We start from the raw sequence: 15,798 nt of genomic DNA, 5'->3' as shown, positions 1-15,798 counted from the left end.
AAGATCTTTTACTTTTATCCAACATATTTTTTGTCTTCTACATGTATGGCTCCCTACAACATGTCTTTGAACAATCATTTTGGCTATTTTATTTGATATCCTCACTCATCCTGGTGCATAGGTTTCAAATAGAATAGACAATTGGGTGACTTCCATTTGAAATACTCACTCCATTTGTGGAAGATATAGACGAATCCAACAAGCCAGGTCATGGTCAGGATTTGGGCGGCCATTATGGGGTCCCCGCATGCACCAAACAGGTGTTGTGAGTGCCCAATTGGGTGGATTAAACCCACTTAAAATTCGATGTTAGATTCTTTTGTTTTGTAAACGGTCATCATTCTTTTGTCTACGTGTAACACGGGTGATAGAATGCAGTTTAAAATACCCTTCAAGGTCACATCATTTCACATTTTAGGTGAGATAGCTGAGTCCCCGTCGCGGCTATGGCTGCCATTGAGGTGTAGGAATGCGTGGAATTGGATTTGTCTATAGGTAAAGCCATATACAGAGGGAGTATGGGTTTCAAAATCATTAACCCTAGCCAATTCCATTTCAAAAACATACTCTCTCTGTGCAGGATTTTGTAACTCTTCCACAGGAGAGTAGCAAAGATCTCTGATATATATTTGCCTCTGTTTCTACCACAGATAATCAGCGGATGGTATAATAAGTATCTGACGCAACTTGGCAATCAATCTAGTAAGATATTACAGGTAAGTTGCTCACCAATTCCAGAAAAAGACTGCACTAATTTTTTTGGATTAAAAAAATATAATCCTGTTTTGCCAAATGAAACATACCGAAATCTTGAGTTAATTGGCAATCAAATTTTAATATTTGACCAATTTTTGGAAATTTCAATTTGAGGTTAAATATATTTTCATGTCCAAGGTTTGGCAATTACTTGTCAGATTTGTGTATAAAAGACCATGTTTTATCAACAGTGAAATAAGCATAATAGGTCTCCCATTTGCGGTCTAATGCCATGTCCATAGTGTGGCAATTAATTATCAGATTTGTGTATCAAAGTGAACGGTTTCAAAAGTGAAATGTCTTGGTATTCATGACCTCTGTTGCCTGTGTAAAATCCAAAGGTCCAATGCTGCAGGTGAATATGAGAGTACGGTGTTGAAGTCGCCAGCACAGCTGGGAGGACCTTCTATAGCAATATGTTATATGTGTGTGACAAAAATGTTAACCCATGGGGTGTGCACATATATGTGTACCGTAAACGTTCGCCTAATGGCGCACCTGGTCTTCTTTGCCTTAGGGTGAATTTCATGTACAAATAGAGAGCTCCCTCCTCTAAAAATCCCAACAAGAATTAAGGGTATATGCCCTTATTTGCTGGTGGGATATTTATGGGAGGGCACTTTTAGTTTGTGTCTAGAATTTCAATTATGTCAAGGGGGCCCATAACGCCATTAGGCAAACGTTTACGGTATGTATGTTAAGGTGCAAGGTTTCTAATGTATTTTATATTTTTTGCTATTTCTGATGTTGTAGTAATGTTATCTGATTTTTTTTACATGTACAGGTGCATTTAGAGAAACTAATGGATGGCATGATGGAATTCATCAAGCTGAGAGAAAGGAAACACATTGTAGAATCTATTGGTAAGAATTAAGCAAACATAACAAAACAAAAAAGGGAAAAAAACGGTATATCTGCATGATTTTATGAATGCGATGGTTGACCAGTTGGGCCTAGTGAATTTCAACTTTATTTTTTTGCATATTGCACACATGTCATGTGAAAGAACTACACCCCTTGATAAATTTGTAACTATTTTTGTATTTTTTTCTCAAAAATAACGTTTTCAATCCCATCAATTGAAAACCAATTTAACCCCTGCAGAATTAATGCTGTGGTCCCCGTTGGTAAGGCCTATTGTGTGAATTTGTGTACTGTTGCTAAGTCGCGTGGTACACAGGCGATGTTTTGCATTCCGATCATTTCTTGTTTCGTCATTATTTTTTCAGATTCAACAAGACTAGGTTGTGTTTAAAAAAAAATTTTCTCAAAAAATAATAACACACTGGTAACAAAAGTTATGTATATTACAGGAGTAAGGAATCCAGTTACTACAGTGGAATTTCAGTGACTCAAGACAAGCGGTACGTTATTTATGATAAGAAAAGAGGTACAGCTAGAATGTACCTCATTTCTTAACATATAAACATAGCCAAAATAAAAAGTCTCCACTAGTTCCATCCCCATTTAATCAGAGTCTGATGAGTTTATGGCAAAATAATTTACATAATAATTTTCTATACACTTTCCTTCGAAGGTTGGTACCAAATTTGATATCAAAAGTTTAATCATCGTGAGCATAGGAGCCGTTGTTTGGACATTCGTACAATTTAAAAAATGACAAATTACGAATTGACCACGCAAAAGTCAATGCATGGTATCAGCTTATTATGTGGCCTGAAGCAACCCATACAGGAATCATTGTACACTTGGCCTCGCACAATTGAAAGAGCGGGTATTTGATTTGCATTTTGACATGCATGGGTAAATCTTGAACCTGCCGGCCTATTCAGGCGACGTAATTCTTGGCGCTCACGCTAGCTCCGCTACGTGATACAATTCCATATGTCATTTTTAAAATTGCACGAATTTCCAAACAACGGTTCCTAAGCTCACAATGATTAAACTTTTGATATCAAATTTGGTATCAACCTTCGCAGGAAAGTGTATAGAAAATTATTGTATGAATTATTTTGCCATAAACTCATCAGACTCTGATTAAATGGGGATGGAACTAGTGGAGACTTTTTATTTTGGCTGTGTTTATAAGGAATCACTTGTCTTGAATCACAGAAATTTCAGTTAAGTACTTGGATTCCTTGCCCCTATAATATACATAACTTTTGTTACCAGTGTGTAGTTATTTTTTGAGAAAATTTATCAGGGGGTGTAGTACCCCCTTAATGAACCAACAATTTTGTATTTTTTTCTGCAGGTGTGTTGAGAGAAGATATAGACTTTGATCCCAATGCAACAGCTGAACTCCAAGTAGCTCTGTATAAGTTCCAGTATGCTGTGAGTATACGTTTTATTCCACTTTACCGGAAGTACTGGTGCCTGGTTGTTAAGACTTCTTTCCAATGGATCAAATATGTGCCAGTCTTTGTATATAGAGCAGCCAGCAATATTGGTTGCGATTATCTCTTTTCTGCACACTCCCGCACCCACAGTGCGATATTATTCACTTGTAAAGCCAGCACTTGCAGAAAGGCTTCATAGATAAGTGCCCTCCTCTCAGTGTAGGGCCTTGGTCTCTCTCCTGTTAGTGCTGTATGTGTATCTGGAAGATTCAAGGGCATACCTGTGTGAGATTTGGGTCATTTGAAAATTGCTGTTGGTTGCTTGGTAAGCTTTTCAGCTAACTTGTGTCTATCTTGAAGCACTCATCAGTATGCGTGCAGCAAACACACATGCATATGGCACAGCTGCAACCTTTGGAGAACTGACCAATCAATCTCCCGGATAACAGTATTTTTTCCACTTATCCTGTAACTTATAAACAGTATTATGCTTAAAACAGAAATATTCTTTTCAACTTGATAGTTTAATGACCAGCAGACTACACTGTAAAATATATAACTTAACCCCCTGGACACTACTGGTCATCTAACAGCATTTCTGATTGGTTGATAACTTGAAATGCTCATTTCATTTGCCAATTATGACTAGGCTTTGACCAAACATGAATTTGCAGATGATCTTATTAATGCTCTCCTTGATTTGTTCAAAATTGGACACAATATTCATTTTGGCCAATCAACAGGTAGTTCTTATGGGGTTAAGGAATTTGCCTCTTTTTTTCCACAGGTGAATGATGTACTGAGGGAGCATCTGAACAACATCAAGCCCCATTGGATGTTTGCATTGGATAACCTAATCAGAGATGCAGTACAGACGACCATTATAGTATTATCACCAGGTAAGCTTACTCAAATATTTGATTATGTATCAGGCCAAAGGAAAGAAGATTTGTCTCAGCCAGTCTTCAAGTTGATTCTTTTACCTTGGAGTACACTTTTGCGCCCACTTTTGAAAGTTATGGTGCAATTTCATCTAACGCAGAGCAATTTGAAGTGCAGTCTCAAACAGTCAACACAAATAAAGTCAGACCAATGTGGTATCGCAATTTTGCACCACTTTTTAAGTTATATCGTAACAAGCAAATTTTGGGGTGTAAATTGCACTGCAATAGGGATTATTTCGAATGCTGGTCTCAGCATGTATAGCTTCTAACGACAAGTTCCAAATTTTCTTCAAAAATTAAGAAATTTTAGAATTGTACATTTTCATGATCATAATTGGAATCAGCATGAAAAATGCATTAAAATTAGTGCAAGCAAGCCCAGTAATCAGTATTGATTCAGAGGTTCTTAAGATAGCTCTTGATATTTCGAGAAAATATTTCAAAAATTTAATTTTTTATGTTGAACCTATGGCAAGCATGCAAAATGTTAACCCTTGGCTTTTTTTTTTATTTCTCCCACATGCTTTGACATTTGATTGATTTCAATGGGACTTGGACCCTTGGTACGTTAACATTTGTTATGTCGATAGGTGATAGGTTATCTAGGGGTCGCTTGAGGTCATTTTGCAAATATGTTAATATTTTTAGTTTTTGTATTAATGAGTTTATTTTTTATCACCGTATTGTCTGTAATGAACGCCCCGGTTTTCCCCATTTTTTCCCCCAATTTCCCAATGGTGCTCATGTAGAAAGAGGGATTTACGACTATACTAATACTACTACAATGGCGGCTCCCACGGAATAGAATGGTAAATGACATTTTCGTGGTAAATGCAACAAAATTACGCCTGTAAGTGCATCATCAAGCAAGAATCTGGTGAAATTCTACCATAATTAGACAATGAAATGAGTCATAATAGGTTTTGTCCATGCAATTTAGCGATCATCACTGACATGACTGATGGAAGTGTTTTAAGCTTAAAAGCTTACTCACATGATATGGCATAGAAATGTTTGTATTTTTGCCTATTTTTCACTGAAAAATGGGAGGGGGAGCAATTATTACAGACAATACGGTATGTTTATTTTTTTATGAGCCATTGCCCTTCTGGTGGAGAAACATTTTTCCATACCATTTACAGGGATGTGAGAGTTCCTCTTTTCAGCTGATTTCCTCTTTTTTTGTTGCAAAATGTATGTGTTTTTCTTTCATTTTCAGCCCATATTTGGCGTTTTTACCCTGATTTTACCCTGTTTTTAGTGATTTTCCTTGTTTTCGGTCTGTGGCCTCTCACACCCCTGCATTTAATTTACCAATGTTTTTGTTACAGAAATTGGACACAACATAATTCCATCCCACGCAGAAGACGAGGGTATCCACACATCTGGGGTGTCGACGTTTGATTCCTCCAAATCGCAAGACATGGTGGACATGGACCAGGCGAGGGCGACAGCAAGCATGCAGACTGAATATAGGAGACTTGTAACAGAGCAGGGCAGGTGAGTATTGAAGAAAGGTATTATGTTTAGACAATAGTAACTGCACATCATCTATTTTGATGTCATTGTGTGAAATAGGAGCAGCCCAGGGTTAAAATATATGGTTTAGGGCATTTTAGGTTAGGGATAAGGTTAGGGTTAGCATTAGGGTTAATGTTAGGGTTAGGGTAGAGTTGGGATAAATGTAAGGATTAGAGTTATGATTAGGTTTTTGGTTAGGGTATGTTTAGGTTAGGATTAGGGCTTAGTTTATAGGTTAGGGTGAAGTTTATGATTATTGTTAGGGTAAGTATGGGGGTTTGTAACAATTTTTTTTTTTTTGACTTATGACCCTTTGGACTGTTAAGAATAACGATTAAGCATCATTAATTTGATCTTGTGCGCTAGTTTGTAATGTTTGAATGTTTCCATGTTCCAATGTATGATGCGTAAGCCTCTCTCTCTTTTCATCATACTTTTTTTATGTTGTCATGACTTCAGATTGGTAGCAGAGCTTGTTGACGTGCAGAGGTCACTCAATGATATCCTTACTCACAGAGTCACTGTCGATAAAATGCTGATGGAGAGATTAAGGTATGTTTATAGAGTAAACTATCAATTGGCTATTGCTGTTAAAATCCATACACTCCCTATGGAAGACATGGCTTCATCGTCCACACGGGGTGTGAATTTCAAATGGAGTTACCTGAATGTGTGATACCAATGGAAATCTACACCCCATGTGTGGGAGGTTAAGGTTGTGTCTTCCATAAGGGATGTATGGGGAGGGGGAGAGGTCAGGGGCTGCTTAAGGGCCCCTGATGGGGTCCACAGGGGTGCATGGAAGCTGCTGGATGTTAGGCATTAATGACATCAAATGGTGCTGGATTTTTAGCATTAAATGGCATAGGACAGCTCCTGTTGGTCATAATTTCTTATTATTCTAAAATATACCAAATTAACCCTAAAATGTGTTGTTCCTTTATTTTTCATTTATCTTTTTTATTATATTTTTGTGGTGCGTGCTGTAAGTTGAGAATCCCTGGTGTAAGGTTATAGCAATGGCAAACATGGTTAGGTCAGGGTTGCACTCTCATTTAGTAGGGATGATTTATAGTAAAGTTGTGTATTTGTTACTATGAAAAATAAATATAAAGCTAATATAAGATATCCCTTTGTTTGATTTCAGGACCCAGTCAGTGTCATCAAGTGATGATGGTGGTATTGGTTCAGTAGAGCAGAACACAGGGTCCACAGGTAAATTATGTATGCTGCATTCAAGTGTGTACTATTTACCTCAAATATTTTGAATTCTTAAAGGTTAAAAGACTATGCACTCAACAGGTTTCCCCAGATAATTTTGTAACCAACTGGTCCTTCCGCATTGGGTAGTTGTGTGTGAGATGCTGAGATCAGTGTTTCTAGATGTTCGTATTCTAGAGTTGCCAGTTGGTTTCAGCCAGTGTCGTTTATGCACCGTGCATATCATACAATCGGTCTAATTACATCTGCGACGAAAAAAAAAGCTCAGATTTTGATCAACTGATCTCAAGAAACAGCTGTATACTGGCTGGATTTGAATTCTTGTTAATTCTTAAAAAGGTGTGGTTTTGGTGCATTTTAGGACATGATCCTCCAAACAAAACTTCATTTTAGCTTATATTTACAGCAGAATTTATCTAGCATAACTTCTCTTTTATAGTGTGAATTTAAAGGCAACAAAAGTTACATTTTATTCCACTGAAATTAAAAATTTACTTTACTATTAAAATACTGTCTGTCAAAGAAATTATTTATACATTTTATTCCACTGTCCAAAATCTCATTTCTGTCTCTGAAAGGTCAGAGGTACAAGTATGAATGACCTCTTGACCTTTATATTTGATCTTTTCCAGGAACACTTATGGTGGCAGGTGATGAGGAACTGAAGACTTGGCTGAGGGACATAGGAGTCGATGAAAATGGTATTAACAAGGTAAATATTGTGGTGTAAAAAATAAGCACCATTGATAAATTGAAAATAACACTACATTGACTATCCAATGATAGTGATATCACTTCCTGAGTGTTCTGTTTTTTATGACATGGCATTATGGGCATTAACAGCAGAGATAAAAAAATCATGTAAAAGCTGCTGACGAGCAAGCACCCAGAAAACGATTAACCTCCCTGCGGAAGTTGGCCCTTGATCTAATGACTATGACTGGAATTTGGGCAGGAAGAGAATTCCATAATTGGGCTGTAGATGGTAGAAATGATCCTTCATGGCTGACATGGTTTGATCTTGAGACTTCCACTGCTAGGTCACAACCTGGGGTCATTGGACGTAGATGTCTTATCGATATATATCGTATGGTAGTGTTATCGATATATATCGTATACAGGAGGTGCAGAGAGTGTTTATGCAAAAATAGGCAAAATCAACCTAGTTTAGGCTATTAGAGGAGTCACTCGGGCCCCTGGTCCGCTAACGTAGACTTGTATACTTGAACTTTCATGTTTAATTTTATGGGGATGTGGCGCCAAAATGGGTGTGTTTTCACAATAAATCGCTGGACAATGGTGTATTTGAATAGTCGCCGAAAAATGAGAAAAATGGGTAAATTTTTACAAAAAATCCTTACCCTTAGAAATGGAATGGGGTTTTGATTCTCAGGTGGCACACCCCTAAAAAAGTAATACAAGTTCCACCTACCCCACCCCTGGGTGGCGACTGTCCCTGATGGTGGATTAAAGGAAGGTGACCTGATATATTTGGAAAATCAAATTCTTTAAAACTTACGTATAACAAAATGTCATCCCTTTCAAGCACTCATGCAAAAAGAAAATGTAAATTTTTTTTTGTAAATGTGACTAATTCCTAATGGAATTACCAACATTTATACAGTGTGATATTGGTAGTCTACAGTGTTTTTATTAATGATAATCATCATGATCATGTAATATATTGATTTCAAGTGAAAGGCCCTATTTTTCTCATAAACATATTGAAATTAGAAGTTCCAACTCAGTGTATTTCCCAAGATATCATCAAAAAACTGCAGAATTAGTCAAAACAATGGTATACCATAGTTTTGACTAATTCGGCAGTTTTTTGATGATTTCTTCGGAAATACAACGATTTGGAACGCCAAATTTCAATATGTTTATGAGAAAAATATGAGCTTTCTTCTGATACCAAAATCAGCATTTTGATGAGGTAAAGTGGGGGATGAGATTTTCAATCAGGTTACCCACCTTTAAGGGCTAAGAGGGGGTAATGGAAAGAATCAGTCAGGACCCAAGTGAGTCTCCATACGCACGTACCGTTTAAACAAACAAAGGCCACAATTAATAACCTAAAATGTTATTGGTATTGTTCATAATGTACTCAATTTTTTCCCCATACAGTTTATTACAGAAGATTATAATCTAGAAGATGTGTTAGAAAGATTGAGCAGAGAGGACCTGAGGTACCTCAATCTCAGGTAAGTATCATGTGACCTTTGACCCTCACCTGATTAAAGTAAACCAAGAACAGGTTTGTGTCTTGTGGGGTGCACACATTTTTTGGGGAATCATAACTCCTGCACAAAATGCCTAAGAAAGATTTTTTTAAATTATTTGGTCACAGAGTTTGCTTACAAGATCTTCTTGAAAATGAACTTGTCCTTTGGAATTTTGAAAAACATGTGGGATATGAAACATTTGCCTACGTACATTGACAACTTTACAAAAATATCTCAAGCGTTAAATTTCACTGGGATGATGAGAAAAATATGAGCTTTCTTCTGATACAAAAATCTCAATTGTGATGACCAAAAATGGGGGATGAGACTGTCGATCGGGTCAAGGACCTTTAATTTGTGAAAAATTGAAATTCACATTGACTATAATATTTTGCGGATTTCCTTTCACAAATTAAGCGTACTGCTAACCGCCCAGCGCTTATTATTTTCCACAAGGTCGTATGCACATGCTTGATATCGGGCATGTAAATGCGATGGTTTATGCGTAACAGGAACCTAATAGATTGTAATCATGCAGTAAACAGTGTCCTCTCTTATTTTTTTTGTTCTTTTTCAATTGCAGGGGAGGTGTGCAGTGTAGAATATGGGATGCCATCTTAAAACATCGCATGAATAAAAAGTGAAACCTCTTGAGACAATTTATATAGACTCTGTGATTTGCTGTGGCAATTTTAAAAGCACACTTTGTTGAGGCCATATACGGACCAATACATAGCTGGTTTCTGTTATAATGGACAGAGCCAAGACAGGATGGCGTGGTATGAAGTGATGTGATATAGTATGCTATAATAGTCTACTTGGTTATACTTCGGCAGGCCCTCGGATCCCCGGGGGTACTCGGTACAAATGATCATGGGGATGTGTTGCAAACATGGATCTCACTTTCGGCCATTTGGTATATCAAAGACCCCTTTTTAGGCCAGTTTTGGTATAGGGTGATTGTTTTTTCAAATTTACCCCAATTTGTGCCAAATAATAGCTCACTTTTGCCTAACTGGAGCCAAAAGTTTAAAAAAATTTACTGAAAATTTGGCAATTTGCCATGAAATTGGCCTAAAACTTTGCATTTTGGTATAGTGATGGGTCCAAATTCAAATTCTCTGCGGCACATCCCTACCCAAACCAAACTCGAGTTCTTGGATAGTTTTCGCAGGAAGTCATCGTCTGAACTGGTCGAGGGTGATCAAAACCAGAGCATCAGTTGGATTGCTTACAGGAGTAATGAACTGATGGTTGGTGATGCTTCAAGTATGAATTCTGCTAACAGATATGAACAAAATGCAGGAATGATGACAGCAAGAAACATTGAATACAACTCTGTAATGAACATATTATAATAATTGGCTATTCCAGTTGAATTCCATACACCCCCTTATGGAAGTCATGACCTTAATCTCACACACAGGGGGTGTGAATTTTAAATAGGATTACCAGAATGGGTGACTCCATTTTAAATCTATACCCCCTGTGTGGGAGATTAATGTCATGTCTTCCTTAGGGGGTGTATGGATTTCAACTGGCATAGCCCATTTTACAGATTGAGCAAAATGTAGAAATTATGACAGTAAGAAATGTTAAATACAACTCTATGATCATAACAATAATGTTTATATAAAGCAACAACAAGTATTTCCAAATAAAATATGGCAATTCTAAAGAGTATTTTGTATTTTGTAGAGGCACTCTTTGATACTTTGAAGGCATGTTGGGTTCAGTGCAAATGACCATACAGGGATGCTTTTTTAGCCATCTGGTAAACAATGGTTCTTTTTGAACTTTTTTCTCAAAAATTGTTGCCAAATGGCGGAACCTGACTTAACACATTTGTAGCCAAAAATATTGAAATTTTGCCCAAGCCCCAATTTAGTGTTGCCCAGTCTTCAGGAAATTTTACTGATTTCAGGAAATTTTACTTGGATGATTCTGTACAAATGTATAGGCAAAGTACTTTTTTCAGGAATTTTTTGCCATTCAGGATTTTTTGACAAAACTGACTGGCAGCCCTTTCAATTGGAATACCGTAAAATTCCGTCTACAAGCATATATATGCCTCTAAACGAGGTTTTTTTGACACAAGAGACAAGAGGCAGACACTCTCAGCAAAAACGTTATTTGGAGTTTGAACAACTATATTACTGATAAAGGCGGCTGTACAAACATTTATATTTGTAAGACCAATCTATTGCAATGTTTTTGAGAAGGGTATTGGCCTTTCATATCTTTCGTTAAAAAAAACCCTCGTTTAGAGGCATATATGCTTCTAGACGGAATTCTACGGTATGGTACTTCATCAAGAAAATATATACTTACAGGTTGTTGATATGAAAATAATCTAACATCAACCTAAATGTTGTTTTGAAATTGTGTTGTTTTATACTGACATGTTTTGTATTAGGCCAGTTTTCGTGCAAGTTTTAAATGAACCTGTTGAAATAGCCAATAAGGCAATTGGCAAAAAAGGAAGTGAAACAGTAAACGACTTATGATAAAAAAAACAATCTTGTAGGAGTGCATTCATCGCAAAGTGAATTAAATGATAGTAGTGCCAAAATTCGATCCCACTCACGGTTCAAGTAGAAAATTCAGATTTTCCCCTGGCAGAAATATTGAACGGTCCCTTAGATGATGATAATAAGCTGAAAATTGAATGGAAATTGGAGTTTGGTTGCTGATATGAAGTACTGAAGAAGTTGGAATTCTTGTGGCTGTAATCATGGTAACTCAAGGTGATTTTTTATGACAATCAGCTCATTCTGCTTGATTAGGTCACAGATGTGAGAATTTACCACAAATGGGCTGAAAAGTTGGCAAAAATAAAGCTGGCAAGCTAATTTTGAGATACCGCTCTTTATAAATCCCAAGAAAAAGAATTTTAATTAGTGCATTTATTGTTTATAATGTATACACATGTAGGCCTATTTTGCTATCATAGCTATAATAGGGACATGTAATATATAGGCCTACAATGATTGTTCTAAGGGAGTATGTCTACCCAACAGGCAAATTGCTAATTTTTCAGTCCATATGTGGTGGAAAATTACAAATACCAAAACCACAGTCTTAATGGCCTTATGAACAATAGCAATTGTTGTAATTCAACAGAAATAAGATATATGTAACCAAAGATGAGATTATGAAAAATGGAAAATGATATTTTAAACCAAACCAAAATAATGAATCGGGTAAAGATGTATAGATTTTGAATTTTGTCAGTGGGCAGGAAACACTCCTATGTGCTTGTGGCCTTTGAACATGTTTAAAAAACAAAACTACCAAGAGGTTACATAGGAGGTTTGTTTTAAACATGTTCAGCGGCCAATGAGACACAGGCTTTTTTTTTCAGAAAAATCCTGCTATGTACTTGTGGCCCTTGAACATGTTTAAAAACAATGAACCAAAACAATGAATCAGGTAAAGCTGTGTAGATTTTGAATGTTTTCGTTGGGCATGAAAATCCTCTTATGTACTTGTGGCCCTTGAACATGTTTAAAACAAAACTACCAAGAGGTTACATCAGAGGTTTTGTTTTAAACATGTTCAGGGGCCAAAAAGGGCAGTAAAATCCTGTTATGTACTTGTGGCCCTTGAACATGTTTAAAAACAATGAACCAAAACAATGAATCAGGTAAAGCTGTATAGATTTTGAATTTTTTCGTTGGGCATGAAAATCCTTGTATGTACTTGTGGCTCTTGAACATGTTTAAATCATAACTACCAAGAGGTTACATAAGTGGTTTTGCTTTAAACATGTTCAGGGGCCAATGAGACAGGTTTTTTTTTTTTTTTTTTCCTGTTATGTACTTGTGGCCCTTGAACATGTTTAAAAACAATGAACCAAAACAATGAATCAGGTAAAGCTGTATAGATTTTGATTTTTTTTGTTGGGCATGAAAATCCTCTTATGTACTTGTGGCCCTTGAACATGTTTAAAACAAAACTACCAAGAGGATGTTTTCCTGCCCAACGTACAGGATTTTATTTGTAATATGTATGTGTTATTGAATGATGTGTATGGTATAATTACGTAATTGGCAGTATTCACTTCATTGTGGAGTATAAAACTTAAATTCAAGCATAGGCAGTGGCTATGCCCCCCCCCAATATTTTTCTTGACCCCCAGTTTGCCCCCCCACTTTTGAGACAAAACCCCCAAATCAAATTTCCACTTTTTATGCAATTTTGCACAAAATTTGCCCCCTGAAATTCACTTTGCCCCCCCATGCCCCGAAAAAACTTCCTTATGCGCCACTGGGCATACGTGGAGCTTACTATTAAGATATAGGTGATATTGTCATGATTGCAGCATACAAACCTATGCATTATTAGTACTATAAAACCATCCATAACCCATGTAGTGTCTTACACTGTAATAAAAATATTGACTGCCCTCTGTAGTTGGATGTACATGGTTTGAAGTTGTCTGCGATTCGGCAGTATGTGATAATAAAAGTCTTATGCCATAAGACTATTGGCTATTCCAGTTGAAATCCATACACCCCTTATGGAAGACCAGGTGGCAGGTGGCATGATAGAGAGAGATGGCAAAACTGCTCAGCCTTATGGCACTTTCCATACAATCGGAACACAGAAGTAAATCGGGACTGAATTTTGCAGCTGCCATGATCACTGGTATGCGCCATTCAAATTGCACACTGAGTGATCGGAGCCTAACCAACATGGCGAATTTAAAACGAATTTAGTTTTGTGGGGTTCATTATTGAACCCCAACGGTTTTAGCTTGTATTAATATTATTTATTAACAATAGGCCTACTTGTTTGTGATATTTTAAGCGTTTTAAAATTTCAAGATAATCCCATTCAATTACACGGCTGACAAAGGAAATTTACTGAATTTAGAGAATGCACAACGTTCACCACCTGTGGAAGACATGGCCTTAAGCTCCCACACATGGAGTGTGAATTTCATATGGGGCTACTCCAAATGGGTGACTCCATTTGAAATATACACCCCCTGTGTGGTAGATTAAGGACCTGTCTTCCATAAGGGGTGTATGGCAGGGCTATCAACTCTCACGCATTGGGCGTGACTCTCACACATTTGGTCACTTTCTCACGGTCTCACGCCAAAGTAGTATAATCTCACGCCTAGGTAGTAAATCTCACGCAAAGAGCTGTCAAATCTCACGCATCGTAAAAATAAAGTTTTTCATTACCCCCCCCCCCACCACTTTTTAGATTCTCGATTGCAGTGGCTCAAATAATCATGGGTTAAAATGAACATTGCAGTTGGCAAAAAATAATTCCGTCCCAGTACGCCTCTGTTTGACATGTTTCACGCCAAGCAATTCCAAAAAGTTGACAGCCCTGGTGTATGGATTTCAACCAAATAGCCCAATTGGGGACATGCTAATGCAGCATCAAAGTGATGTTGAAGTTCATGTTGCCTTACTAGTTCAACTCAAAGTGCACAGAGAACTTGCCTGACGATGATTTATTTAAATCAATATTATTTTATCGCATTTGAAAACGTATGAAACCAAAAATTTGTCAGATATTTTATATTATTGTTTTAAACCAAATTGTGAATGTAACCATTGATGTACCACATTGTTATAAGTTGATATGTGACCTGCTTACACAAAATGAGCCTAAAGTCGCAAGTTGAAAGTTTTCAACTATGGAGTTGCTGTTATTTGTTTGAAGACACTTTGTATTACCAGTGGTATGTCCTTTGTGAATGGGGACATATTGAATACAGAGTACAACATATTATGTCCCCATTTACAAAGGACATACCACTGCCAATACAGGTGTCTTCAAACAAAGAACAGGAACTCAAAAATTGGAACGTCTCGAAACTCCCAACTTTCGACTTTATACTCATTTCGTTGGAGCAGGTCATTGTAAATTATTGTAGAAAAAAATGAGTTAATTGTTCTCCCAGCTGGCTGGGATTTTATGTAAATCTTCTTAGTTATCAAACATAATATACATATCTTAACTAACTCAAATTAAACACCTCAAAAGAAATAAGTCCCCCTCTGAACATGTCGTCATAACATCGTAAGGTTTCGTTTTGTACCAACAAAACTAACTTTGAAATAATTATATGACTGTTTACTAAGTGCTGTGTGAAAATGAGAGATTTCCATGACTTCAGGGCTGAATGAGCCTAAATTGAAGGCAAAAAGTGCCCTTTCCAAAAGTCACAAAGTAGGCCTATGTTTGTTAACTGCATGGCGTATTGGGACAAGGAATGGAACTGACAATCTTACAACTCACTGTGCTGAACTCTGCACCAAGGGGATTTGCATGGCTGAATGATCAAGAATCGATACACATTACAGTAAATGTTCACTTGGTGAGGATTTTAAACTGCACTCAAACACATGGGGTTTCCATTAGTAGCAAGCCATGAATCAACTTTTGTGACAAGCATAGGCCTACTTTGTGACTTTTGAAAAGGGCAGTTTTTGCCTTCAATTTAGGCTCATTCAGCCCTGAAGTCATGGAAATCTCTCATTTTCACACAGCACTTAGTAAACAGTCATATAATTATTTCAAAGTTAGTTTTGTTGGTACAAAATGAAACCTTACGATGTTATGACGACATGTTCAGAGGGGGACTTATTTCTTTTGAGGTGTTTATATGTAAGATATATGTGACTCGATCTGGTCCATGGGGGGGGCCAAAGGCTGCAAATTTGAAACTGAGATGAAGGTAAAAATATGGAGTAAAAAAAGTAAAATACGTAAGAAAATAGGCATCAAAAAACTTCATAACTTTAGAACCAAGTATGCTAGACCTTTGGTGTTTTCAGTACATGATAGCCTATTGTATGTATAATG

General features: G+C 36.9%; 1 protein-coding gene across 3 annotated transcripts in view; it reads left to right on the top strand.

Annotated features, from left to right (window-relative positions):
- Positions 1-9,664, top strand: part of LOC140156999 (mitogen-activated protein kinase kinase kinase 15-like) — a 103,001-nt gene extending 93,337 nt beyond the window's left edge. For 2 of the 3 annotated variants that reach the window (XM_072180053.1, XM_072180054.1), the window contains exons 29-38: positions 651-716; positions 1,541-1,619; positions 2,972-3,051; positions 3,844-3,955; positions 5,332-5,500; positions 5,981-6,073; positions 6,669-6,736; positions 7,375-7,454; positions 8,870-8,946; positions 9,551-9,664. In XM_072180053.1, coding sequence (XP_072036154.1) covers positions 651-716; positions 1,541-1,619; positions 2,972-3,051; positions 3,844-3,955; positions 5,332-5,500; positions 5,981-6,073; positions 6,669-6,736; positions 7,375-7,454; positions 8,870-8,946; positions 9,551-9,611 — 885 coding nt within the window. In that variant the 3' untranslated portion in view covers positions 9,612-9,664. The remainder of the gene's footprint in view (positions 1-650; positions 717-1,540; positions 1,620-2,971; positions 3,052-3,843; positions 3,956-5,331; positions 5,501-5,980; positions 6,074-6,668; positions 6,737-7,374; positions 7,455-8,869; positions 8,947-9,550) is intronic. The other variant, XM_072180055.1, reaches the window with a different exon arrangement.
- Positions 9,665-15,798: the final 6,134 nt, after the last annotated feature.

The sequence above is a fragment of the Amphiura filiformis genome, chromosome 7, assembly GCF_039555335.1.
Source record: "Amphiura filiformis chromosome 7, Afil_fr2py, whole genome shotgun sequence".
Taxonomy (NCBI): Eukaryota; Metazoa; Echinodermata; class Ophiuroidea; order Amphilepidida; family Amphiuridae; genus Amphiura; species Amphiura filiformis.
The sequence above is the reverse complement of the archived record's forward strand: the minus strand, read 5'-3'. Positions and strand labels throughout refer to the sequence as shown.